Source organism: Chiloscyllium punctatum, chromosome 5 (genome assembly GCF_047496795.1).
Source record: "Chiloscyllium punctatum isolate Juve2018m chromosome 5, sChiPun1.3, whole genome shotgun sequence".
Taxonomy (NCBI): domain Eukaryota; kingdom Metazoa; phylum Chordata; class Chondrichthyes; order Orectolobiformes; family Hemiscylliidae; genus Chiloscyllium; species Chiloscyllium punctatum.
This window is the reverse complement of record NC_092743.1, coordinates 133,432,404-133,451,335: the sequence shown is the minus strand read 5'-3', so window position 1 is coordinate 133,451,335 and position 18,932 is coordinate 133,432,404. Positions and strand designations below refer to the sequence as shown.

The following is an 18,932-nucleotide window of genomic DNA, read 5'->3' as shown; positions in this document are numbered from 1 at the left end:
CACAACTTGTTGCTAAATGCAAAACCAACTCCAGACCATTGCCTGTTCTGAGGAAGGTTCCTAAAATGTTAACTTTGCTTTCTCTCTACAGATGCTGCCAGACCTGCTGAACTTTTCCAGCAATTTCTGTTTTTGTTTCTGATTTTCAGCATCCACAGTTCTTTCAGATTTTATTTAATAGACAGACCGTGTCAATTCAATTGAATACTGCTGAGAACTAAAAGTCTGACCAACATCATGAACCACAAATTCTGCCCCGTCTCCAGATGGGCTCTGAAAATTTGTCTGCTCTCTCGGATTTAGATGTTTGCTAAATTATGGCCAGTTACCAGCAGTCAAATGTATATTTTCCCTGACATTTTATAATGGACACAAATGTGTGAAAGAGGTTTCTGATAACTGCCACACTTGCCCATCACAATGGTTGCAAGTAGAAGTTTGCCTCTACAGAATTTCAACTCTGAAGTACAAACTGAAGTTCAAAGGACAGAGTTAGATTGCACCGAAAATGGTTTACTATTTGTTTTCAGTGGGCGCTGTATCAAGCTTGAAAGAGAAAGAATGTACAGCTGCTGCAGATTCTCACTGAGCTGAAGTTTATCAGTAGCATCCTCCCAGATGGGTTCCAACTCTATGGGATTTCAGCTATGTCTCCGCTAGCCGTCATTGAAGACCTGTACTTGCCTAATATAGTTCATATTAATGTCGCTTCACCATCTGTATGAAGTTTCATCAGCTGGAACTGGAACTATGTAAATTGACAGCAAGTAAAGGTCATTCTTTCAAAGGTAAAATTATTTAGGGTAATCCCTTGCCATTTTATATCAGCTGCCATTTCTACTTTAGAATTAATAATACGTTGATTTCCTTGGAATCCAAACTGGACCCATCTCAGATCTTTTACTTATACACTGTAGTTTTCCACATGTATAAGTCAGTTCTGTTTAACTACTGTGTCTTGTACCATTGAGAAGAAAAATGATAATTTTTATCAGCATTCGAAAAGGAAAGATGACAAATGTTAGGGGGTGGAAATGCTTGTTTTTTGGATTCAAATAGATTTACACTAACTGAAAAGCCACCAAAATATGCCCCCTTCTATCGTTCCCTACAGTTAAAGAAATTACAATGCATTACTTTTTGGTATTTCACATTACACTGGATCCATGCAATATTATAAATGAAGTGTTTACCAATACACAGCCAAGTAATGTGTCGGTACATTGGCTTCATTCCCGAAATCCCTTGCTGCTTTGGGCTAACACTGGTCTTGAATAGTAGCACAAAATGGTGATAGCAAATTTGCAGATATTTTACAACCTGTCCATTTCTCAAATTCCATTTGAATGAATGGACGAGACAATTGGGGTGGGATGGAATACAGAATTTCAAGTGATGCAATGCCCAAGACTGATTTCACTCCCTGAATGACCCATCTCAGCTTAGTTTGGTTGCTGTAGAGAAATTCTGACTGGGGGGAGTGGGACATGGGAAAACATAAGCAGCTGAGAGGAGTTGAAGAGTGTGGTGCTGGAAAAGCACAGATTTCTGATGAAGAGTTTATGCTCAAAACATCGATTCTCCTGCTCCACAGAAGCTGCCTGACCTGCTGTGCTTTTCCAGCACCACATTCTCGACTCTGATCTCCAGCATCGGCAGCCGTCATTTGGTCCCAGCTGACAGGAGTTGCTGCAAGGAGAATAATAAGGAGTTATTTTTGTTCAAGTCACCAGCTTTCTCGAACCTTGATGCACAAATAACAAAGATAGCTGGAAAATATAACAAGTACTTTATAACAAAGGGAAAGAAGTCCTTATTAGTATAAGAGCCAATCTGCAATACGCAAACTTTCTCACAAATAGTCCTGTGATAACGACCAGATAAATTGTTTCAGCGATGATGATTGAGGGATAAGTAGAAGCCCGAAGAGCAGTGAAAAATCTTTTGTTTTCCTTTTCAAAGGTATCGTGGAATAATTTTGCAAACAAAGCTTTGGTTTAACATTCAACAAAGATGGTGGCTCCAAAAATGCAGCATTCCCTCAGTACCACACTGGAACGCCAGTCTAGATTTTACACTCAGGTTTTTCAAAATAGTTTCTTAAAAATATTACACGGTACACTATTATTCTGTTGGCAAGTAATGCGAGGATGATTTTGTGTCTTATATAAAGGACAAATCCTAAATTAATCGATGTTTCCAAATAATTTTAATTTAACTCACTGTCTAAGTTTGCAACCACTACTTTTCCCTCCCTTTTCATTTATAACAAATGTTATGTGGCACTAACGAATGAAGGTCACTTTTCATCTCGACTGGAACAAATAAAGTGATGTAACAGGAAAACAGTTTTCATGCTCACAAAGAAGAAAAATGCATTTGATTTGAAGTAGATTTGCAAAGTACAAGACTTCACTGGTTGCTTAAAAGTGAGCTTATTAGTAAACTAAAAAAATCTTGCTTTATTTTAAATACCTTTCATAACTTTGAGGTGTTCCAAAGTGCTTTTCCATTAATATATTTACTGTAAACGGAAATTTTTTTGAAGAATGGTCAGTGTTGTCATGTACAAAATGTGTTGGACTGGGGTGGACAAGGTCAGAAGTCACATGACACTAGGTTATAGTCCGACAGGTTTATTTGAAATCACAAACTTTCAGAGCGCTGCTCATTCGTCAGATGAGTCTTCACTTCACTGGACGAGGAAGCAGCACTCTGAAAGCTTGCGATTTCAAATAAACCTGTTGCACTATAACTTGGTGTCGTGTGACTTCTAACTTTGTCATGCAAGAAATGTAAGAGCTAATTTGCACTCTGCAACCTCTCACAAACAGTACTGTGATAACGACCAGATAAATTGTTTCAGCGATGACGACTGAGGGATAAATAGAAGCCCAAGACCAGAGAAAAATCTTTTGTTTTCCTTTTCAAAAGTATTAGACTAGATTCCCTACAGTATGGAAACAGGCTCTTTGGCCCAACAAGTCCACACCGACCCTCCGAAGAGTAACCCACCCAGACCCATTACCCTACATTTATCCTTGATTAATGCACCTAACACAATGGGCAATTTAGCAAGGCCAATTCACCTAACCTGCACATCTTTGGACTGTGGGAGGAAACCAGAGCATCCGGAGCAAACCCATGCAGACACAGGGAGAATGTGTAAACTCCACACAGTCAGTTACCAGAGGCCGTAATCGAACCCAGGTCCCTGGCACTGTGAGGCTGCAGTGCTAACCACTGAGCTACCGTGCCACCTATGTGGAATTTTTTTGCAAACAAAACCTTGGTTTAACATCTCAACAATGATGGCACCTCCAAATATTTTGCATCCCCTCAGTGCCACACTGGAACGCCAGTCTAGATTTTACACTCAAGTTTATCAACTGTGGCTTACACATTCTGATGCAGGCGAGCAACTTACCAGTGAGACAAGGGTGACACCAAAACTAAAGATTAGTATAGCTGAATTCTCAGACTTTAACAGTAAAAGCACCCAACTATTTGCAGCTGCGTTATTTTTACAAAATAAAAGGGATTTAGTGGTAGCATGACCATATGTTTACTCTAGGTTAGGATATCCTAGAAGGTAGACTCCTTGTATGATGAGCATTGAGCACTAAGTTTTGACTTACTAACCACTGGTGCTAATGACTCACTAACCACACACTAGTAACTCTAAGTCATGTGCCTGGGACATTGCCTATGTTGAACCCAAATTAAGCACCTGGAGGGAAATGGCCAAACATTAGATGAATTCTAGAACTCTGAAACTGCAAATCAGTCCTTTTGTTGAACTGATGGGAATTTAATTGTAGCATTGGTAAGCTAAAACAAATGATGGTATTATTATTAACCACCAATGATTACTCAGTCAAAATGTAGTGCTCAGTGCTCATCATCTAGGGAGTCTACCTTCTAGGGCATCCTATCACATAATAAACATATGGTCATTGCTATCACCGAGGGAGTAGATAGACAGACTGAGTTCATCAGCAGCGTCCTAGAGTAAAACAAAATAGGATTTCATAGCATGTTTTCTCCACAAGTTGAATAAGAAAAATGGATGCTTGCAGAAAAGCCATTCAACCTGGTGCAGTTGGTCTGCACTGAGCAACTTTCAGCCTTTCCATGGTCCCAAAGGATCTTACAATGTTTGTACAATTTACTGACCTCACTGTTCAATTCCGTTTGTCACTACATGACTGGTTTTCTCCTAGCAAACACAGATGTTTGCTTGAAGTCATCATTCTGGGTGCTTTACTCCCTATTCTCCTGCCATGATGAGTTCAGTATAACACAGGATGTATTTTATTTGTTGCTGATCTTGCAAAGCACGACTGCTCAATTATAAAATTAGCTGGCCTCCTGCAGTTCACAACACCCATTGGTTTCCAGGGCTGTTCGACAGATGACACCACTGACATTTGTGTCGCATATGGTTTAGGTAACTGAGTAAACTGACAGACTGTGAAGCCAAATATGTTCAAGCCTTCAATTTGTGCAGATTTTGAAAAGGTATCTTTGTAATGATATCAGTATAAAACATGGCTGGCTGGTTCCAATCTGTCTTGATTCTTGGCCACACTTTATTCTTTCTTGGGATCTGGTTTGTTGCTTTTCATAACTGCCGTTGAACTAGCTGACATGCTAGGCCATCAACATTTCGATGGGTCTGGAGTCACATGTAGGCCTCACCAGGTATGGATGTCAGATCCCTAAAGGCATCAGTGAACCAGGTGGAATCTATTAATTGAACTTAAATTCCACCAGGTCCTGTGGTTGTATTTGAACCCATATCTTCAGATCTTTTGACAGGGCGTCTGGGATTATTTAATCACTATCTCATTAAATTGTTATTCAGTGACTCAGAGATAACCAGTTGAGCTAACCAGACTCTCTGACTTTGGCTGTGAGTTAAAGCTGGGTGGTACTGAATCAATCCACAAGGGATTGATAATGATGTTGGCCTTATCTAACTAACTGCTGGGACTAAATAGGTTTTTGTGACAATCCATCCTAGGTACAGATGTCCTAGAAACCAATTAGAAACACGGCAGTCTATAATGATGTCTAAACATTATGAAATGCTGAAAAGAAATAGAATGGTTAGTGTTAAAGAAAATGGAGAGCGGCATTAAAGTGCCATCTGGGAGTATTTACTTGATATATTAACCCTAAATATTTCTCAATGCTCCAGCATTTCTATCAGGTTATCTAGCATTTATTTGACCTAGTATAGTTTGGACGTGATTACCAACCAAGGATTCTGAACATTTGTAACTGAAGACAGTTCGGTAATCTTAGACAGCGGGAAAGATGGAGTATAAAGTTACTGAGGCGGTGCTGAAGATAACACACTATCTTTTTACAGCTGGGATGCAGTCTGGCATTCTCTCATTTATCTCATAACTCAGGCCCAACTGAATTTAGATAGCCCCTCATCCCAGCTTTCACCACTACCTCAATCTGCTTTACATGTAATATTTCTTCTCTCCAAGATTCCCTGTGCAGACCATGCACATGTCAGTTCCTTTAGGTTATGGCAAATACTGGTCACATAAAGAATTAATAAAGGCTGCATACTTCAGCAAATTTGCATGCAATAAAAGTGTTTTTCTTTGTCCTCATGCTTGAATTATTTTGTAACTACTGTGAAACGTCCCAATTACTTTGTCAGCAAGGAATGAGTATCCTTTCCATGACAATTAAGTTGCTATAAAATCAAAGTATTTTTCATATTACCGTATTGTTATGATATGAGTAAGATATTAAGAGGAAAAAGTACACAGCAAAATATACATTTCACTGTTATGAGCTGCAGTCCTAAGCCTAAGCCCAAGCTGGTCATAGTTCATGGTATAAACAGACCTACAGAAGTCACAGACTTGCCCAGACTCATTAGAAATGTAGACACAAGATCATCGACGTTAAGTTCAAATTTTGGCCGAAGCTGAAGTGATAAACACATTCCCCATCCTTCCCATTTCTCACAAATTAAATATGATACTGGTATTTCTTTTTCTCTACTCATTCATGGGATGAGGGCATTGCCAGTTTGGCAGCATTTATTGCCCATCCCTAATTGCCCAGAGGGCAGTTAAGAGTCAACCACATTGCAGTGGGCCTGGAGTCACATGCAGGCCAGATCAGGTAAGGATGGCGGATCTTTTGCCCTAAAGGATATTCGGGAACCAGATGGGCTTTTTCGACAATCGTCAATGGATCATGGGCATCAATAAACTTTTCTTAATTGAATTCAAATTTCACCATTTGCCATTGTGGGGAAAAAAAATCTGGGTCCCCAGAAGATTATCTGGGTGTCTAGGTTAACAGTTCAGTGATAATAGCAATAGGCCATCATCTCGCCCTGCTATGACAAGTTTCTAATCAGTTTAATGTTTTAATTATCCAGTACAAACTATTAATTACCATAGAAACTTGTTCGCATGAATCACTTTTCCTTGTCCACTTGGACTCCTCTGAAAGAATTAGTGCAATTCTGTTGTAGTTTATTGTAAATCCAAAAAATATAAGTAAAGAGTTTTTGGATGCAACTGGTAATTGGGCGTAAGCTATGCGTAAAAACTATAATGATTTAAACCACAAGTTCCCACACTTTTGCCCTATCCTTCTCTTCTCTCCCACAATAGCGACAGGGACACCTCGGTCCTCACTTTCCACCCACCAGCATCTACATCCAAAGGATCATAAAGCAGTCAATACTGCCAAATCCAACAGGATGTCACCACCAGACACATATTCTCCTCCCCTCCCTAGTCAGCGTTTTGCAGGGACCATTCCCTCTGGCCTCCTCCTCCTCCATTCTCAACACCTTCCCGTGCAATCGTAGAAGATTCAACACTTGTCCCATTTGCTTCCTTTCTCCTCATCAAGGCCTCAAATACAACTTGCCGGTAAAGTAGCAAATATACCTGCACTTCACTCAAACTACTCCACTGTATTTGCTGCACACAACGTGGCCTCTTCGACACTGGGGAGACAAAATGAGGACTGGGTGGCCCCTTTACAGAACACCTACGTTCTGTCTGTAAAACTGATCCTGAGCTTCCAGTTGCCTGCCACTTCAACACACCACTGTGTTCCCTGACCAACTTCTCTGTCTCGGACTTGCTGCAGTGCTCCAGTGAAGGTCAGCACAAGCTGGAAATACAGCAGCTCATTTTCTGCAGCCCACAGGACTCATTAGAAGATCAATCAATTTGGAGCCTGAGCACTTCCTTCCATGTTCTTTCCCTACACCCCCCACTTCCACTCGTTATTACTTCATTTCTTTAATTAATTAATTCATTCATTCACAGAAGCCACATGACACCAGGTTATAGTCCTACAGGTTTATTTGAAATCACAAGCTTTTGGAGCGCTGCTCCTTTGTCAGGTGAGGACGAATAAACCTGTTGGACTATAACCTGGTGTCGTGTGACTTCTGATCTTGTGTACCCCTGCCCAACATCAGCACCTCCACCTCATTCATTCACAGGGTGGGAGGTGTGTTGGCTAGGCCAGTGTTTATTGCTAATCCTTAAATGCCCAGAGGACAGTTAAGAGTCAACATGTAGACCTGACCAGATAAGGATGGCAGCTTCCTTCCCTAAAGGACATTAGCAACGCAAATGGGTTTTCCCAAAAATTCACAACAGTTCATGGTCACCATTTGACTCTTAATTCCAGATGTTACTTCAAATAACTGAATTGGAATCGAACCCCGACCTCCAAAACATTACCTGTGTCTCTGGATTAACAGCCTAGCGGTAACACCACTAGGCCATCACCTCACCAATACTTGTAAACTGAAAAAGCAATCATTCAAAACTTTTCAAAATGTATTTATTTGTGCCTTATATCAAAATCAAATGTAATTATAACAGTCACTTTGAAGGTGCACAGACAGATACTACTGGTGAAACCTATGATGTTGATTATTTTGTTCTAGGGTCAAGAGTGTGGTGCTGGAAAAGCACAGCGGGTCAGACAGCATCCGAGGAGCAAGAAAATCAACATTTTGGGCAAAAGTCCTTTATCTTTTGCCTATAACATCGATTCTCCTGCTCCTTGGTTGCTGTGTGACCAGCTATGCTTTTCCAGCACCACACACTTGACTATAATCTCCAGCATCTACACTACTCACTTTCATCTGTTTTGTTCTCGGGCCTCGTGAATTTGTTAGTTACACTGGCTTCCAACCTTGATTTTTTTCAAGAAAGAGATGACTAAAAAAAAATTGCAGAAATTAACTTTACATTTTAAATTCTGTAATCTTTGTGCTAGTTTGGCTACTACTTTGGGCGAATTGTCTTTGGAAGAAAAGTAAACTGGCGGAAATTCTTTCTAATCTTGTGCTTGCAATGTTTTATATAAAATTCCCTGCAGTGTGGAAACAGGCCATTCAGCCCATTTAGTCCACACCAACCCACCGAAGAACGTCCCACCCAGACCCACCCTATCCTGTAACCCTGGCATTTCCCATGACTCATCCACTTAGCCTACACATCCCTGGGCACAATGGTCAATTTCCATGGCCAATCCATCTAACCTGTGCATCTTTGGACTGTGTGAGGAAACCCTCGCAGAGAATGTGCAGACTCCACACAGACAGTTACCTGAGGGTGGAATTGAACCCAGATCCCTGGCATTGTGAGGCAGCAGTGCTAACCATTGAGCCACTGTACTGCCCTTTATCTCCACAAATCTGATTAGGATGTCTCAGAATGTCCTTGAAGTCAATTTGGCCAGAGGTGGTTATGGTAATGGGGAGTAGGAATACCACCAACAGCAATTCATAACCTGACTAACCAGTTGGATTGGCCTCAAGTGAACAGCCAATTAGATTAGATTAGATTAGATTAGATTAGATTACTTACAGTGTGGAAACAGGCCCTTCGGCCCAACAAGTCCACACCGCCCCTCCGAAGCGCAACCCAACCATACCCCTACATTTACCCCTTACCTAACACTACGGGCAATTTAGCATGGCCAATTCACCTGACCCTGCACATCTTTGGACTGTGGGAGGAAACCGGAGCACCCGGAGGAAACCCGCGCAGACACGGGGAGAACGTGCAAACTCCACACAGTCAGTCGCCTGAGTCGGGAATTGAACCCGGGTCTCTGGCGCTGTGAGGCAGCAGTGCTAACCACTGTGCCACCGTGCCACCCCAATTGTTACACAATTCTTCCTTTTTATTCCCTATTTCCAGTGATTTACGTTCTCTCATGTCCACTTCCTTCCCCCGCCTGGTATATAGGATGAACTGATTCAGTGCTGTTGTTCCTTTAAAGTTATGGTGCAATTGGCAAACAGCGTGTGCATTCTGTTCAGACTGATTGTGGGTTTTCCATCTGTCCAAAGTGCAGAAGGGTTCGGGTTCAAGGGCTGATCCTTTCCTTCCGCCTCCTCAGTGGGACGTTGCTCTCACGGTGAACGCAGCACGTGAAGCTACAGGCATGCCACCTGAGGTGTGTGGCCCAATATCGCGAATGTACTGTGCTGCATGACGTTCCGTTAACCAAAAGAAATTGGTTTCTAACCTTCATTAGAAAATCTTTTAACACCACAAAACAAGCATCAAAAGACAGACCAGGTTCGAACATGGAGTTCTGGAGGTATGAGAGACAAATGTTCCATTAATAGAATTCTGACTTTACATTGTCTCATGTCAATTTTGTATTTCTTTTGTAAAAGGTGACCTTTGATTTTAAGAACAGCTTTAAATGAATTTTAATATTAAAATCAGACTCTGCTTTTTACCAATATTGTCTTACTCACCTCAAAAGCTTTACAATTATTCTGCATGGTACTTGAAAGCTGATGAGGTCTCATTTTACCTACTCTGCATTCTGAGTAGTAATATATAACCCCTGTGGTAGGGCAAGAATACTACATAAAGTTCATCTTAGCTCAAGGATTTGACAAAGCTACCTAACTTTATCCTATTCAGCTTCATTGCCCGAGGTCTATATTTTAATGTTAGTGAGCCGTGTGGGACTGTGATATGTCTCCAAATGTAATTTGGTTTAAATATCCATCTATCTCACGATGGAAAATAGAAGTATTGTTGACATTTTGATAGCAAATTTCTTTTTGTTTTTGGTTAACTTTTATATTAAAGTTAGTATATGGTATATCAATCATTTGGTATGAAATTATTGCTTGCTTATTTAACAAAAAAATACATTAGAATTGCCATGAGAGGTTACTAAAAGATAAATAAATGCAAATCATTTGTGCTTTATTATTCCCTTTTATTGTTTCACTATTAAGAAATATACATTATCAGTTTATACAAACAAAATGGACATTAAATTAGCTGGAGTGAGTGTCAGATAAAACTGGAGATTGGAACTCTGTTTTTGGAGACTACAGCTTGTCCAAATGGAAAGGGGACCTCTAATCGAGAAGTCCCACCCTCAGTTCTGACTGATCCAGTTTTCATGAGTAGGGGAAAGGGGCAGGATAAGATTCCTCATTATGGGAAACCTGAACTCAACATGCCCCCAAAACATAACTAGAGTCAAAGTACAGAGTGATCAGAAACAGCACTGAAAGAAATACTTTGGGGTCAATATTTTGTGGCTCGGTGGTGGAGAGGGGCTCTTCCAAGAGCGCAGAGATGCTGTGGATTTCCTCTGCTTTTAATCACTCCATATTCCAACCGCTGTCCTCTCCAACTAGTCTCCTTCCTCACTCATGCTGTCAGGAATCATTTCCATGGGTCTCCAGTGATGGCCTGACCCTCTGTGACATTCTGCTTTTGACCAGTGGTGAAGAATCATGACCGATGTGTTCAAATGAAATACAAGAGTTCAAACCTACTGGGTGTCTTGACTAGATGGAATGTCAGGTGCTTTGACTGGTGCACCCGTGATTTCAGCCCCCAAACTTAATGCAGATTCCCATACCTGTTAAATGTTTTAAAAACTAATTCAAGGGATATAGGCATCGCTGGCAAGGTCAGAATATATTGCCCATTGAAAACTGCTATTAAGATGGTAGGGAATTGCTTTCTTGAAGTGCTGCAGCCTGTCAGATGGAAATACTTGCAGGCCTGATAAGGAAGAGAGTTCCAGGAGTTTTGCCTCAGTGATGGTGAACAGACTGGGACCCATTTCCAAGTTAGGATGGAATGTGACTCAGAGGGGAGTTAACAGTTGGTGGCATTCCCGTGCACTTGTTGCCATTATCATCTCAGGAACAGAAGTCAAATCATCCCTCCAGTTTACATCAATAACTTCAGTTGAGGAGACACAACAAAAATATGTTGTGTTAAAAGTGCTTCGATGAAAGACCCCATGAATTTCATAAATTAAGAAGTGCATTTCCTGTTGCTATAAATAATATCAATAATATTTATTCACGCACGGAATGTGGGCAGTGATGTCCAGGCCAGTATTTATTACCTATGATGCAAGCAAAAGAAGATTTTGCAATGAAGTTTAAAATATGGGCTAGATATATGTGTTTACCACAATTGCTTCCACATGACAGAAATTGGGCTCATTCTCCTTGGAGCAGTGAAGATGAAGAGGTGACCTTATTCAGCTGTTTAAAATTATAAACATTTTTGACAGGGTAAAGAAGGATGTTCTGTTTCCATTAGCTGATGTGTCAGTCACTAAGAGACACAATTTCAAGATTGTCAGCAAGAGGGCTAGGAGTGAGATGATGAGAAACTTCTTTACTCCAGAGAATTGCAAGAATCTTGGAATGGCTGCTTGAGAAAGCAGTGGAGGTGAATTCCATACAAAGTTTCAAAAGAGAGCTTGATATATATTTGAAAATGCAGAATTTAGAGGGCTACAGAGACACGGCTGAAGAATGGGAATCGTTGGGTAGCTGTCTCTGGAGCCAGTACAGACACAAAGGGTCGAATGGCCTCCTTCTAAATGGTAAAATCTATGTTTCTATGTCCGGATAAGTACTGAAGATCTGACATTTTAATGTGAATGACTTCACGCATCAGAGACAAGATTAGATGAGTAATTTCACTACAATTTCGAAGCCAACTGACCAGTAAATAAAACTTTTCCGAACAGTGCGTGAGGCTGTAAAGGCTATTATCCAATTTAAATGTTTAATTATAAACTGTTGGAACTGTTTTCATGAATCATTACATGAGAAGTCAGACTATTGCTTTGTAACTTCTGCTATCAATATAGCAATTACCCAGATTTACCTGTCACTTATGATTGTGATGCTGAAAACATGAAAGGTTTTAAAATTTGAAGTTAGAATAAAAACGGAAAAATAGAATAAAAGATCATGATATTTATGAGCAATATTTAAACCAATGCCACCTTAAATGCATGTACCACATCATTCATTGCAAGTGTGCTTACTTATAAAGGAAAGGTCTCTTAATTTCCAAGTACTGAACTGCTATTTTTGAAAACATGGGCTTAAATTCTCTTGCACAATTAGTTTTCTGGGTGTTTGGATGTGGACATTTACCTGGCTGGCAGAAGGTTGGCGACAGTTCCCTGGCAACTCCCCTCGCAATGTCCGATTCCTGGCTTGCAGCTTGTGCAGCTCCATCTGCTGCATCAGCTTTGGCCCTCGCGTGTGCAGTTCTAGATTAAAGAAACCAGAAGTAAACTTCAGCAATATACTGCCAGGATTATTTTATCTCTTACCCCGTACTTCAGGGAGGTGGTGATGTGGCAATGTCACTGGACTAGTAATGCAGAGTCTCCAGGCTAGAGTTCTGAGGACATGGGTTTTAAAACCCACCAGTTTGAATTTTAAATTCAATAAAAATTCTATATTTAAAGAAGTCTCAACAATGACCATCCTCACCTCATCTGGCCGATACGTGACTCCAGACCCAATGGGCAACTAGGAGTGAACAATTGATAGCTGGTCTAGCCAGCAAAATCATGGCCAAATTTTTAAAAGTACTTGGTTTATTGACTTATATGGAATTGTCTAATTGAGTAGGGTTCTCCCTATTGGAGTTCATGCATACCTAAACAAAATGATTTGAACAACAATGTAGCAATGATAATATTTGTCACATGCACAACAAAGGAGGGAAGATATTCCTCATTGATTTTACCATTTAACGAGCATTAATTCATCTGTATATAATTTACATGACATAACTATCAAGTGCATAACATCAAACTGTGCATTTTCTCAAATAATTACAATGAACCAATCCTTCATGCCATCTTGAATAAAGATAAAAATAAATACCAGTTTCATAAATGTTGTTTTATGGATCAACAAAAGCATTATATGATAATCAATACAAAAAAAGGAATGGCATTACTGAAGATAATTTAATCACTTTTCCTGGAATAGTAATACTTTTATTCAACAAAATATTGCTTTCAACATCTAATAAATTATCTTCAACAAAGGTTGCTCCTTGATCATGCTACGATTAAATGTTTACAAAGGACATATTTTGATTTTAAGTACCAAAATAATGATATTGTGATATAGGAATCCTGTCAAAGTGAAATAAATTCAACTTAAAGTTATTTCTAATGTTTACCTTTGAGAGTATCTTTAATTATCAACTAGATTTCTGAAGGAACTATCAATTCCATTAGTTTTCCATTGAAAACTCATCGTCACTGGTTGCTTAATGAACAGGAGCCATAATACAGAAGCAAACACTTGGCCCATGCCCACCATGTTGCCCTTGTTAACATACCTGATTAGCAGAGAGAAAAAAAATCAAGTTGACAAACTGGTGAGGGCTGCCCAGTTTTCCAAAAGGCCATACTCCCAGAGGCATGAAAGGGTAAAAAGCCAGTGAAGTGGCTGCACAGAAAGGGCATCATAACCCCACCATACATTACTTAGCTAATTTGTTTCCATGATTATTCAGAGGATGTGAGCTTCACTGGCCTTGTCCATCCTTCGTGCTGTAATCCGTTTGGTGTAGCTACACCCACAATAACGTTAAAGGTGGGAGTTCCAGTATATTGATCAGTGACAGTGAAGGAAAGGTAATATATTGCCAAGTCACGATGGTAAGTGGTGTCCCATATATCTGCTGCCCTTGTCCTTCTAGTAGCTGGTTTGGAAGGTATTGTCGAAGGAACCTTGGTGAATTTCTGCAGTGCACTTTGTAGTTGTTGCTACAGAACATAGGAGCAGGAAGGAGTGGAAGTTTGAGGATTTGGTGGCAATCAAGCAGGCTATTTTGTCCTGGATGGTGTCAAGCTTTCCTTTGTGTTGGTCATTGCCTGGCAGTTGTGTGGTGCAAATGTTACCATCCACGAGATATAATCCAGTCTTGATATGCTGGTGTTGGACTGGGGTGTACAAAGTTAAAAATCACACAACACCAGGTTATAGTCCAACAGGTTTAATTGGAAGCACTAGCTTTCGGAGCAGCGTTCTGAAAGTTAGTGCTTCCAATTAAACCTGTTGGACTATAACCTGGTGTTGTGTGATTTTTAACTTAATCCAGTCTTGTTTCATTTGGACACAGACAGCTTAAGTATGACAGGAATCATGAAAGGCACCACACATTTTACAATCACCATCAAGCATCTCCCTTCAGACCTTATGATGGAGGGAATGTCATTGATGAAGCAATTGGAACAGGGTGCACAGCGGGTATCTTCACTTGCTCTCTTAGCACTCAGATATTATATGCCTACTCAGAGACACCAAGCATTGCTTTGCCATCTCATTCAGAACTTGAAATCTCACAGTAGTTGTATCATACTTTGCCGTTTAGCACAGACACAAAGCCAGGCAGTTTGTCGTGGTTGTCAGCAGCGATCAGTCAAGGGGCTTGGACATGCTTCTGTTTGGCTCCGTGCTAGGTCAATGCACACCTGCAGCATGTGCCAAAAGCTTATGTGCATACTGCATGTGACTCAACCAAATAGCCATGTCCCAAAGGCCAAAGGGAGTGGTGCTCCGACAAGTCAAAGGGGGATTGTCTTCACTCTGGGGTATTGCCATAGTCAAGGCAAGGATCCAATCCTCAGTCCATAGTCTGGGACAGGCCAGTCAGCAGCTTGGGGTGGTCATGGCCAGGACTCTGTATCACTGCAGTTATTGTTGTTAAGGTGAAGACTTAATTGAGAGTGTTGTGTGGGGAAGCTCACGTCTGACGAGGTCAACAAGGGGTGAAAGAAAGAAAGGAACATGAGGGTTTGGAGGCCCCCATTCCCCACCAGATTATCAGGCTGATCTTGTGAAACGTCACCTGTGTTGTCGCCCATTCTCATCTGACTTGCAAATACGAAAGAGAAATAGTCCTGGGATGTGGTGTCATAGTCAAAGAGCTGGAAAAGCACAGCTGGTCGGAAGTAGCTGGGAATGTGATAGGGAGATGAAGGTGGGGATGAAAGTGATAGGTTGGAGAGGAGAGTGGAGCAGATGGGGGAAGGAAGATGGACAGGTAGGACCGTTCAAGAGGGCACTGCCGAGTTGGAAGGTTGGGACTGGGATCGGGTGGGGTGGGGTGGGGGAAGGGGAAAATGGGGAACCTGGTGAAATCCACATTGATCCCGTGTAGTTGGAGGGTCCCAAGGCAGAAGGTGAGGTGTTCTTCCTCCACGCATCATACACAACTGGAGCACTCAAAGAGGGAAAAATAATGATGGCTGCTGAAGAGCTGGGAGAGTAGCAGCTGTCTTCCATGGTGGATGAGGAAGACATTAAGCAAGAGGAATATCACCTTCAGCAGGATAGAGCAAACAATGCTAGGCACAACAAGTCAGACAGGACTTAACTAACCCTGATTCCAGTAGATGTGGGTTAGGTGAAGTGACCAATCATTGGTTGAAAATTTATTAATGCTCGAAAGGTAAAAAGCCCCTTTTTATTCCATTTGCCTTTTTTTTTCTTCACTTTTCCTCTTGTTCAATACAAGTTAAGGTTTTAACAGTTGAGGGCTTTCCAACATGTGATGCTCCCACAGTTGAATGATAATGAGATGTTATGCTATGCCAGGCATTCAGGAAGCACTCCCTCAGACAGAGATCTAACATGGTTTAGCGTTAAGGACAGGTGGCTTGTGGAGCTTGGCTTTTGTAGCTGCAGCCACTATAACAGTCAATCAGAAAAGGTGATGACGTAAGACAGCAACACGTTTTCGGATGTGGGATTGTATCTGAAATGAACCACCACCTATGTGCTTTCAGAAGAGTTACCCTCCCACTATGTGTACTGTGACTCAGTGACTGACCTGGTGCACAGCTGGTTCTTAAGTACAGCGCTGTTCTCATTTTTTTTAAATTCATTCGTCAGATGTGGATGCCACTGGCTAGGCCAACATTTACTGTCCATCCCTAATTACCTAGGATTCACGATTCCCAGGAGGTTCTGGCTATGATGAGTACATCTGTTGCAGCTGAACTCATGAAAGTGAGTGTGTGGTACTGTACAGACATGGCATACATATTATGAGTTCAGCAGCCTAAAACTGCATGAGATAAAATGTTAAATCTCACAGAGGGACCCCTCCATGAAACTCTGTGAAATTGATAATTGGCCAATTTTTGGCACAATTCAGCCCTAATTTCAAGATCTTTTTTGTCAACTTGCACTGTCTTCAAGAGTTTCTGTCGTCTTTTATGTCAAACAGCACTGACCTTTTCACTATGCAATTGGTGCAGTCTCTTAGAAATATTTTTCACAAACATTCTGACAATTACGAACAAACAATTACGGCTTTCGCCAACATTTGAAAGAAATTAAAGTTTTCCTTCGAATACTGCTTCCAGGTCAAACATCAACACCAATGTCCACTGAATTAATAATGAGGAATCTCAGTTTTGGGACAATAGCTATCGAAGCATATTATCTCTGGAGACTCAGCGTAGACGCTTATCACAATTTATTGCAGACTATGGCAACTAAGACTTCACACCAACAATATAACCAAGAGTCCAGATATATCGTACATTCATGTTTTCCTTCGGAAAATGATTTTTAAAATACACACAGACTGCATGATAAGTTTTCTTTTTCACATACTACTGGTTAATGAGCTTCTGGTTCAAACTGTCCACCCAGCAAGAGCTCAAATTTTCACTTATACTACAGGCGTGATATCAACAACTTGGGTGAAATCCTATCATTAAATCAGGTGATATGACATTGTTGTTTGTGGGCAGTCAATGAATCAAGTGACTAGGTAATGCATTTCAGAGATATTGGTTGAGTGAAATATTCAGCAGGGTATCGGAAAAACGGTTCTACTCCTTGAATCATAGAATCCCTACAGTGTGGAAACAGGCCATTCAGCTCATCAAGTCTAAACAGCATCCCACCCAAGCCCGTCCCTCCCTATCCCTGTAACCCTGCATCCCCCATAGCTAACCCTCCCTGCCTGCACATCCCTGGATACAATTTAGCACGGTCAATCCACCTAGCCTGCACATCTTTGGATTGTGGGAGGAAACCAGAGCCCCTGGAGGAAACCCATACAGATGCAGGGAGAATGCAAACACTATGCAGTCACCTGAGGGTGGAAATAAACCCGGGTTCCTGGTGCCAAGGCAGCAGTGCTAATCACTGGGCTACCGTGTTGCCCGCTTCACAGGATTTCACCTGAAGATGACATTGAGTAGTTCTTGTAAATGACATTTATCCAATAATGCAACCCGCCTTCAGTGTATAACTCAAGAGTCTAGTATATGCTTAATTCACAGCATAATGTGAGCCCATGCTGTTTGGATCGATGGAGAGAATAAGTAATAGCCCACTCACTGATGCTCAGTTTGTGTTCGGTTAGGATTACTCAGCTTTTGACCTCCTTGCAACTGAGTCAAACATCTCACATTGACATTATCATTGTGGAATACCCCAGTATCAATATCCTGATGGTTACCATTGACCAGAAACTGAAGTGGACCAGCCATATGGTCTCTTTGTTTAGCAACACTCCCTAGGACCTTACCATTAAGTGTATAAGTCCTGCTAAGATTTGATTTCCCAAAATGCAGCACCTCACATTTATCTGAATTAAATTCCATCTGCCACTTCTCAGCCCATTGGCCCATCTGCTCCAGATCCTGTTGTAATGTGAGGTAACCCTCTTCACTGTCCACCACACCTCCAATTTTGGTGTCATCTGCAAACTTACTAACTCTACCTCTTATGCTCGTATCCAAATCATTTATGTAAATGACAAAAAGTAGAGGACCCAGCACTCCACTGGTCACAGGCCTCCAGACTGAAAAAAAACCCTCCACCACCACTCTCTGTCTTCTACCTTTGAGCCAGTTCTGTATCCAAATGTAAAAACAATGACTGTAGATGCTGGAAACCAGATTCTGGATTTGTGGTGCTGGAAGAGCACAGCAGTTCAGGCAGCATCCAAGGAGCTTCGACATCAATGTTTCGGGCAAAAGCCCTTCATCAGGAATAAAGGCACTGAGCCTGAAATGTGGAGAGATAAGCTAGAGGAGGGTGGGGGTGGGGAGAAAGTACCATAGAGTACAATGGGTGAGTGGGGGAGGGGAGGGATGAAGGTGATAGGTCAGGGAGGAGAGGGTGGAGTGGATAGGTGGAAAAGGAGATAGGCAGGTAGGACAAGTCCGGACAAGTCATGGGGACAGTGCTGAGCTGGAAGTTTGGAACTAGGGTGAGGTGGGGGAAAGGGAAATGAGGAAACTGTTGAAATCCACATTGATGCCCTGGGGTTGAAGTGTTCCAAGGTGGAAGATGAAGCGTTCTTACTCCAGGCGTCTGGTGGTGAGGGAGCGGCGGTGAAGGAGGCCCAGGACCTCCATGTCCTCGGCAGAGTGGGAGGGGGAGTTGAAATGTTGGGCCACGGGGCGGTGTGGTTGATTGGTGCAGGTGTCCCCGAGATGTTCCCTAAGGCGCTCTGCTAGGAGGCGCCCAGTCTCCCCAATGTAGAGGAGACCGCATCGGGAGCAACGGATACAATAAATGATATTAGTGGATGTGCAAGTAAAACTTTGATGGATGT

The 18,932-nt window shown here is 41.5% G+C and overlaps 1 protein-coding gene across 1 annotated transcript in view; it reads right to left on the bottom strand.

The window, feature by feature from the left end:
* The window catches only part of LOC140477451 (junctophilin-1-like), a 116,531-nt gene that overhangs the window by 33,422 nt on the left and 64,177 nt on the right, over nucleotides 1–18,932 (bottom strand). Inside the window, exon 3 of the mRNA XM_072571383.1 lies at nucleotides 12,473–12,591. Coding sequence (XP_072427484.1) covers nucleotides 12,473–12,591 — 119 coding nt within the window. The remainder of the gene's footprint in view (nucleotides 1–12,472; nucleotides 12,592–18,932) is intronic.